General features: G+C 40.6%; 1 protein-coding gene across 1 annotated transcript; it reads left to right on the top strand.

The window, feature by feature from the left end:
* Positions 1 to 538: 538 nt before the first annotated feature.
* Positions 539 to 1,483, top strand: LOC309569156 (olfactory receptor 12D1-like; the record flags this gene model as incomplete). Its single annotated transcript, XM_082274917.1, has 1 exon — positions 539 to 1,483. The coding sequence occupies one exon, from the start codon at positions 539 to 541 to the stop codon at positions 1,481 to 1,483; it is 945 nt and encodes a 314-aa protein (XP_082131043.1).
* Positions 1,484 to 10,264: the final 8,781 nt, after the last annotated feature.

Raw genomic sequence — 10,264 nt, 5'->3', positions numbered from 1 at the left:
TACATGTAATGAACATATGTTCATTTGTATTCATATACTTCTGTTCATAAATGTAACAGTTGTAGTAAGGCTAATAATCAGAATGTGTACTTTGGTAGCATTATACACCTTTATTCATCAACAGGATAATAAAAATAATTTATTTTCAGTTTATATACCGGACCCTACATTAACAATCATATTTGAGAAACTGAAGTCATATGCACAATCTATTTTCCATGTTGGGAATTTCTATACAGTCTCCCACTGTATCCTAAAATCATTTCTGTCCACATGAGAGGGGCATAATGCTCCTTATTTAGAGAATGTGTGGGTCAAGAGAAAGAAGAATTATCCAATAATCAAATCATGAGCCCACAAATCAAAATGTTCACTGTATGAGCATGATTCATGCTCTGGGGATGGAACACATTCTCCACAGTATCTTAAAAGCTAATTAAAACTGTTCTTATTACTTGCTCAAATAAAGACCTTTATTGTGTAATCACTAAGCGAAACATTCAGTGCAAATGTCCTAGATCCTCCTAAAGATTGTCGAATGGATAGATTAAATTACACTGCTATAGAAGAATTCATCCTTTTAGGTCTTACTGATGTCACCGAGCTTCAGATTTTACTCTTTTTTACATTCCTTCTCTTTTATCTGTTCAACATATTAGGGAATGCCAGCATTTTTGCCCTGATTATTCATGATCACACGCTTCACAAACCAATGTACTTTTTTCTTGCCAATCTTGCTTTCCTGGACTTTTTCTATTCTACCACTACTGTCCCTAAAATGCTATCGGGATTACTAATTGGAGACAAAAGAATATCCATAATTGGTTGTGTTGCCCAGTTATATTTCTACCATTTCTTGGGAAGTACGGAGGCCCTACTTCTCACTTCGATGTCATATGACAGATATGTTGCCATTTGTAACCCTCTTCAGTATCACCTTCTAATGGCAAGAACTGCTTGTACTCAGTTGGCTATAAGTTGCTGGCTCATTGGGTTCCTATATTCATTATCACAAACAATTATAACATTTAGGTTGCCTTACTGTAACATAAAACAGGTTCGTCATTTTTATTGTGATATTAAACCAGTTTTAAAACTGGCTTGTGCAGATACACATTTGAATGAACTCATCACGTCATTTATATTTGCCCTTGTCGCTGTGAGCACCTTCACACTTATCATTATTTCCTATATGTTTATTGGAAGCCACGTCCTGAACATCCGGTCTTCTCGTGATAGAAGAAAAGTTTTTTCTACTTGCACTTCACACCTCACCGTTGTCTTTTTGTACATCGGAACTGCATTAATGACCTATCTGGGGCCAAACACTGACAACTCTCTAGAGCAAGACAGAATGAGTGCTATTCTTGTTACTGTTATTACACCAGCTTTGAATCCTCTTATATATACCCTGAGGAATGCAGAGGTAAAGCGGTCAATTAAGAAGACATTTTTCAGAAATCAGAATTTCAGATTGCATTGAAGGGCTAGGCATGTGTAAACTGTAATTGCCATGTAATGATTTTAATCATCTATATAATTATTATGAATATTTAAAGCAGGGGCATAGCTACAATTTATGAGACACAATTGCAAAATTTTTATGGAGTCCCTATGCAACATTTCTTCTGGAAGTGTCAATTGGGAAACTTTGCCATTGAAGTAATTAAGGTAAAGTATGCCTAAATCAAGGATAGGTATGTGGAGAGTTGTCAATATGGGGTCCAATGCAGGGAGCTAAGTTGCCAGACAAAGGCAGCTGTGCATGGAATTAACTTTTGACCTAAATTTTCCTTCTTACTACTCTGCCATCAGTAGATTACCAGCAATTTCACTGGTCTTTTTCAGCATCAACCAATCTTTTTATAGTATAGGACTTTAGGGTCTTGGTGTAAATTTTAGATCCTTCGATCACCCTAACCAGCAAGAATTGAATAATGTGATTTAGTAGTCAGATAATAATCATAATAATAATAATATAGATCATATGCTACTATACACAATTAGTCCCTAACCCTATTACAGATTACAGTTGGCAGAGTGGCAAACCTCAGCTATTGCATCCATTTTTAGTGGCTTTTGGACCTTGTGAAAGGTTAATATCAAAATTCTGTTAAGGATAGCCAGAAGCTTTGAAGACATTAAATCTACTTACAAATGGGGAGTGAACAAGGGGGATCTGTGACTAGTGACTGATCCCTAAGACTTCTTCTGTGTGTGCCTCTGATATCAGCTCTTTTATGTCAGAAACTTCAGAGGATCAAGGTTGTTGTCAACTACAACCTTTCCATTATCTACACTTGCACACAGATTTTCTCTTTCTCAACTACATCCCTAGTGGGGCCTCCTCCCACCCCTGGGCCCCACAACAGCCGCATAGACTGCTATGGCTATAGTTATGCCCTGATATAAAGCCAAATTCAACCCAAATCCAGGTTTTAATTTTAGATGGACAAATTTTGATTTTCTTTACTATGTAGAGATGGGAATTTTATTCACCTCAGTTAAATGATCATCTTTCAATAAACTGACACATAGGGAACTGAGTTTCTTATCCAGCAAAAAAATATTGTCTAGTTAAGTGGCACAATTAGTGTTTTAAGACTGTAGATGAAGCTTTAAGGAGAATTATAGTAAAGACCAAAGAATCAGTCAATTTACATAACTATCTGTTTATTGTACTCATTTCATTTTTATCTTATTTTTATCTTTGTTGTAATCTTGACAATGAACAGTAAAAACTGAGCTCCCATCCAGTGAGCAAAGATTTTCTGCCCTGTACTAACACTTGATTTCATTTAAATGTAAATGAAAATGTGAATGATTGCTACCTGTTGATCAATAAAATGGAAGAACTCACCTTTGCTGTGGAAGAGTGGCAAAGGATCATTTTATAAACTAGAGGAAAGGCGGTTTAACCTTAAAATACGCAGGGGGTTCTTCACTGTAAGAGCAGTAAGGATGTGGAATTCTCTTCCGCAAGCAGTCGTATCAGCAGGAAGCATTGATAGTTTCAAAAAACTATTAGATGGGCACCTTAAAGACTACAACATACAGGGGTATACAATGTACAGTTAACAGCAAACACACACATCATAGGTTGAACTGGATGGACGGATGTCTTTTTCCAACCTCACGAGCAATACAAGGAGGCAAATAAGAAAAGTAAACAAGAAATCAAGATGGCTAAAATCAACTTTGAGAGACAAATAGCGGAGGATAGTAAAAAAAACCCAAAGAAATTCTTTAAATATATCAACAGCAAAAAAACTAGGGCAGAGCATATTGCACACATAATTAACAATGATGGGAGGATGGTTACAGAGGACACTGAAAAAGCAACCGTGCTGAATGCTTTTTCTCGTCAGTCTTTACACAGGAAACGGAGGGGTACACTGACCATGACTGTTTGGTTAGTAGTAATACACAGGACTTGCCACTATGGCTAACAGAGGGTGAAATCAGGGAAAGGCTGGATAAACTCAACACAAACAAATCACCAGGCCCGGATGGCGTACATCCGAGAGTACTCAAGGAACTCAGTAAGGTTATATCCAGACCACTGTTCCTGATCTTTGCTGACAGTATTAGGACAGGAGATGTACCAGGGGATTGGAAGAAAGCTAACGTGATTCCGATATTCAAAAAGGGCCAGAGGCATATCCCGGGAAATTATAGGCCTGTCAGTTTGACATCAATAGTATGTAAACTTCTGGAGGGGATGATAAGGGACTATATCGTAGAGTTTGCTAAAGACAACAACATCATCAGCAGTAATCAGCACGGGTTTACAAATGGGCGTTCTTGTCAAACCAATCTATTAACATTTTACGAGGAGGTGAGCTGTGAGCTAGATAGGGGGAGACCAGTGGATGTGGTGTACTTGGATTTCGCTAAGGCGTTTGATACAGTTCCCCACAAGCGCTTAATTTATAAAATAAGATCTGCAGGTATCGACAGCAGGGTTTGCTCTTGGATACGGAATTGGCTTAAAGGGCGTGTCCAAAGAGTGGTAATAAACAGCGCATACTCAGACTGGTCTGAGGTAGTAAGCGGGGTGCCCCAGGGCTCAGTCCTGGGACCAACCTTGTTCAATTTATTCATAAACAACATTGAGGTCGGGATCAGTAGTTCGATATCAGTTTTTGCAGATGACACAAAATTGGCCAGAGCAATAACTGCACAGCATGAAGCAGATATCCTACAGAATGACCTGGACAAAATTACAGAGTGGGCACGGACATGGCAAATGAGGTTTAACGTGGAGAAGTGTAAGGTTTTGCACTTGGGGACTAAAAACATAAAAGCACAATACACGTTAGGAGGGGAACCCTTGGGGGAATCAAAAATGGAGAAGGATCTGGGAGTCTTGGTTGATGATAGATTAGGCAACAGCATGCAATGTCAAGCGGCAGCTGCCAAAGCCAGCAGAATATTGGCATGCATAAAGAAAGGGATGTATTCCAGAGATAAAACTATAATCCTTCCACTTTATAAAACTCTGGTCCGACCGCATCTGGAGTATTCTGTCCAGTTCTGGTCGCCAGTCCTCAGGAGGGATGTGTTGGAGCTGGAGAGAGTCCAGAGAAGGGCAACTAAACTAATTAGGGGATTGGAGGACCTTGACTATGAAGAGCATCTACAATCGCTCGATTTATTCTCCCTGGAGAAGAGACGTCTGAGGGGGGACATGATAGCAATTTATAAATATCTTAATGGGGATCCCAGCTTAGAAAAAAAGCTGTTCATTCGAAGGGATTGCATGAGGACTCGAGGGCATACAATGCGATTAGAGGAGAAGCGTTTTAACCTCAGGCAACGTGGGGGGTTCTTTACTGTTAGGGCTACAAGATTGTGGAATTCTCTACCACAAGAGGTGGTTTCTGCGGGTAGTATGGTGGCTTTCAAAAGACTCTTAGACTTACATCTCAAGGATCAGAACATTCAGGGGTATGTGAGATGATTACAGCCACACACACCTACACAGGTTGAACTGGATGGACTATTGTCTTTATTCAACCTCACCTACTATGTAACTATGTAACTAACTATGTAACTATGTAACTATGTAAGCACTGGCTGCCTAAAACTGCATCTCCTCCAATCTCATTGCGTGGTCTGTGTCCTCTTACACTCCCTGAGATTGAAAAGTTTTCTTTCTACGTTGGGATCACCATTAATGTATTTGTATACCGCTATTATTTCTCCTTTCAAGCATCTCTTCTCCAGAGAGAATTAATTTAGCGCTTGTAGCCGTTCCTCGTAAATTAGGTCCTCCAGTCTACCTATTCATTTAGTTGACTCTCTCCAGCTCCAGCACATCCTTGCTAAAGACTAGTGACCAGGACTGGATGGAATACTCTAGATGTGGCTGAACCATTTTTTTATAAAGTGGCTGGATTATCGTTTTATCTCAGTAGTAAATTCCCCCTTTTTTATGCAAGCTAATAGTCTGCTGGCTTTGCTTGCTGCAGCTTGACATTGCCTGCCATTGCTCAGTCTGCCTTCTACCAGGACCCCCAGATCCTTCTCAATCTTTGATTCCCCCAGAGGTTCTCCCCCTAGTGAGTAGTTCATCTCTCTTTACTGGGTGTGCTGGTAAATACCAGCCAGCTCCTTATACACTGATGGTTACTGGCAATTTGACAATGGTACCCTTTTTTAAAAACAAAAACAGAAAAACACAAGACCAAATGTTGAGACACAGAGGCACAGAAATGTATATTCCAAAAAATAAGAGCTCCAATTTAAAATCCTATCTACTGTAATTTGGGAGTCAACTTTTTTTGGCTAATGGAAGGAAAATAAGGAATAGGGGTGTGATGCTATAATATGCAACCTAGGCTTGAGCAGAGCAGAGGCATAGTGATGTGATCATATGAGCTCGCTGCTCGTGGAGTTTATGCACAGTATACATTTTATAAAAGTGAGTATAAAAGTTTATTTTTAACATATTGAACTTTTAAAAACAATACCATACTGTGGGCAGTCTCTTTTACATTCCCAATTAAAATGGACCACCACTCCTGGGAGGGCCCCCCAGAAGCACCACAGAGGAAATACCATTTACCATAGAGACCCACCGGCCTGATAGGTCATAGGAGGACCCCTAGAGGCAGGAGGAGGCATAAAAAGGTCCAGAAAAAGATAACAACACATGCTGTTACCTTACAGTTTCCGCGGTAACATTGCGCAAACAAAATCTCGGGACGTATGACGCCCCAAAGAAGCTCTTGTACCTCGCATCGCACATCGTTTGGGGTGCCATTGCAAATCACGGGCAACGCACAGGCGTCCCTTGATTTGCAATGATTTTCGGATCGCGGGCAGAATCGCTGTGATTCTGCCGGCGATTCGCTACGGCCACATGTGAATGTAGCCTTAACCATTTGTTATTTATTTATATTTGTGGATTCACATATATGTAGCGCTTTCATGTATTGGCACTCATTTTATGTGTTTTATGTAGTGATCACATTGGTCTTATTCATACTCATATTACCAGGGCAACCCTGTCCTATATAAGGAATAGAGGTGTCGGGGGGCAAAAATGTTAGCAAAAGTAAGAATAAAGGGGAAAGATTTTGTTTTGCTAAAAAAACATAAATTAAATGTTTTTACTTTATCTCTAACATCTACAGTGATTGTTTAGTAGTCCTCTGTGATCTAGACCTGATTATTTTTATTAAAAGTCAGGTTCTCAGTCGCAAATTCTCCCACTGCACTGAAGGCCCTCTCTAACATGACACTTGCAGCAGGGCAGGTCATTATTTCAAATGTATACTGGACCATTCATAACTAGTGTTGAGCGAACACGGACTGTATTATTCGTGTTCGTACCAAATAATTGGATTTTTGTTACCCGAACACGGACACAGACACTTTACTGTATATTCGGGTAAAAATCCGTGTTCGGTCGTTTTATTTCCGGGTTTTGCATGCTTTGGCGCGCTTTTCATGGCGGGCTTTCAACAGCCAATCAACAAGCGTTTAACTGGTGTGCCTAAGCCATCCCAGCCATGCCTGCAAATGTATCAGTAGCTGTGATTGGCCGTCTGAAGCATGTGACCAAGTCTTTATAAGTTCGAGGCAGCGCCGCAGCGTCGTTTTTCTGCTGCTTAGATCAGGGAGAGAGCACACATCAACATGCTGGCTGCTGATTAGGGACAGACAGGCAGGAAAAAACATTTGTGTCTGGATAGAATTGAGGGACAGGTCGGAGTGTTTTAGGCAGGGCAAGTTGTAGGCATTTTAGGGAGAGGCTGCTGCTGATTTTTATGGAAATTGTGTTCTACAAACTACAATCGATATTGCTGTGTGGGGTGGGGTCTGCACTTAGTCCTGATCTACGATCTCTTATCAATCCTGTTAGGGATAGAGTCTGCTGAATTTTAGGGAAAGTGTGTTCTACAAACTACAATCGATATTGATGTGTGGGGTGGGGTCTGCACTCTGCACTCAGTCCCGATCTACGATCTCTTATCAATCCTGTTAGGGATAGAGTTTGCTGATTTTTAGGGAAAGTGTGTTCTACAAACTACAATCGATATTGCTGTGTGGTGTGGGATAGGAGATAGGCAGGTGTCAGTGATCCACATCCATTTTGCTGTGTGTGGGCTGCAGTGAACACAATCTTTTTGGGGTGCAGTGAACACAATCTTTTTGGGGTGCAGTGAACACAATCTTGGTGCAGTGAACACAATCTTTTTGGGGTGCAGTGAACGAAATCCTTTTGGGGTGCAGTGAACACAATCTTTGTGGGGTGCAGTGAACAAAATCTTTTTGGGGTGCAGTGAACAAAATCCTTTTGGGGTGCAGTGAACACAATCTTTGTGGGGTGCAGTGAACACAATCTTTGTGGGGTGCAGTGAACAAAATCCTTTTGGGGTGCAGTGAACACAATCTTTGTGGGGTGCAGTGAACACAATCTTTGTGGGGTGCAGTGAACACAATCTTTTTTGGGTGCAGTGAACACAATCTTTGTGGGGTACAGTGAACACAATCTTTGTGGGGTGCAATGAACAAAATCCTTTTGGGGAGCAGTGAACACAATCTTTGTGGGGTGCAGTGAACACAGTCTTTTTGGGGTGCAGTGAACAAAATCCTTTTGGGGTGCAGTGAACACAATCTTTGTGGGGTGCAGTGAAAACAATCTTTTTGGGGTGCAGTGAACAAAATCCTTTTGGGGTGCAGTGAACACAATCTTTGTGGGGTGCAGTGAACACAATCTCATACTTCTGAAGATTTGAGGGTGCTGCCTGTTCCATACTCCTACTCCTCATCCATCCTTTTAGGGGTACAAACAATAGTAATTGGGGCCTAGTGTGGTTGTGTACGTGTGAGATACATACACTTTTTTTGATCATATTTCCTATTCCGCTATTTAATAAAAACCTTTGGGGATCAATTAAATTGTGGGATAGTCTGTGTCGGTACATGTGAGATCAACCTTTCCAAGTTTTTGGGGTTCATCTCATACTTCTGAAGATTTGAGGGTGCTGCCTGTTCCATACTCCTCCTACTCCTCATCCATCCTTTTAGGGGTACAAACAATAGTAATTGGGGCCTAGTGTGGTTGTGTACGTGTGAGATACATACACTTTTTTTGATCATATTTCCTATTCCGCTATTCAATAAAAACCTTTGGGGATCAATTAAATTGCGGGATAGTCTGTGTCGGTACGTGTGAGATCAACCTTTCCAAGTTTTTGAGGTTCATCTCATACTTCTGAAGATTTGAGGGTGCTGCCTGTTCCATACTCCTCCTACTCCTCATCCATCCTTTTAGGGGTACAAACAATAGTAATTGGGGCCTAGTGTGGTTGTGTACGTGTGAGATACATACACTTTTTTTGATCATATTTCCTATTCCGCTATTTAATAAAAACCTTTGGGGATCAATTAAATTGTGGGATAGTCTGTGTCGGTACATGTGAGATCAACCTTTCCAAGTTTTTGGGGTTCATCTCATACTTCTGAAGATTTGAGGGTGCTGCCTGTTCCATACTCCTCCTACTCCTCATCCATCCTTTTAGGGGTACAAACAATAGTAATTGGGGCCTAGTGTGGTTGTGTACGTGTGAGATACATACACTTTTTTTGATCATATTTCCTATTCCGCTATTCAATAAAAACCTTTGGGGATCAATTAAATTGCGGGATAGTCTGTGTCGGTACGTGTGAGATCAACCTTTCCAAGTTTTTGAGGTTCATCTCATACTTCTGAAGATTTGAGGGTGCTGCCTGTTCCATACTCCTCCTACTCCTCATCCATCCTTTTAGGGGTACAAACAATAGTAATTGGGGCCTAGTGTGGTTGTGTACGTGTGAGATACATACACTTTTTTTGATCATATTTCCTATTCCGCTATTCAATAAAAACCTTTGGGGATCAATTAAATTGCGGGATAGTCTGTGTCGGTACGTGTGAGATCCACCTTTCCAAGTTTTTGAGGTTCATCTCATACTTCTGAAGATTTGAGGGTGCTGCCTGTTCCATACTCCTCCTACTCCTCATCCATCCTTTTAGGGGTACAAACAATAGTAATTGGGGCCTAGTGTGATTGTGTACGTGTGAGATACATACACTTTTTTTGATCATATTTCCTATTCCGCTATTCAATAAAAACCTTTGGGGATCAATTAAATTGCGGGATATTCTGTGTCGGTACGTGTGAGATCAACCTTTCCAAGTTTTTGGGGTTCATCTCATACTTCTGAAGATTTGAGGGTACTGCCTATTCCATACTCCTCCTACTCCTCATCCATCCTTTTAGGGGTACAAACAATAGTAATTGGGGCCTAGTGTGGTTGTGTACATGTGAGATACATACACTTTTTTTGATCATATTTCCTATTCCACTATTCAATAAAAACCTTTGGGGATCAATTAAATTGCGGGATAGTCTGTGTCGGTACGTGTGAGATCAACCTTTCCAAGTTTTTGGGGTTCATCTCATACTTCTGAAGATTTGAGGGTGCTACCTGTTCCATACTCCTCATCCATCCTTTTAGGGGTACAAACAATAGTAATTGGGGCCTAGTGTGGTTGTGTACGTGTGAGATACATACACTTTTTTTGATCATATTTCCTATTCCGCTATTCAATAAAAACCTTTTGGGATCAATTAAATTGCGGGATAGTCTGTGTCGGTACGTGTGAGATCAACCTTTCCAAGTTTTTGAGGTTCATCTCATACTTCTGAAGATTTGAGGGTGCTGCCTGTTCCATACTCCTCCTACTCCTCATCCATCCTTTTAGGGG

The sequence above is a fragment of the Pelophylax lessonae genome (genome assembly GCF_965119305.1).
Source record: "Pelophylax lessonae genome assembly, chromosome: 13".
Taxonomy (NCBI): domain Eukaryota; kingdom Metazoa; phylum Chordata; class Amphibia; order Anura; family Ranidae; genus Pelophylax; species Pelophylax lessonae.
The sequence above is the reverse complement of the archived record's forward strand: the minus strand, read 5'-3'. Positions and strand labels throughout refer to the sequence as shown.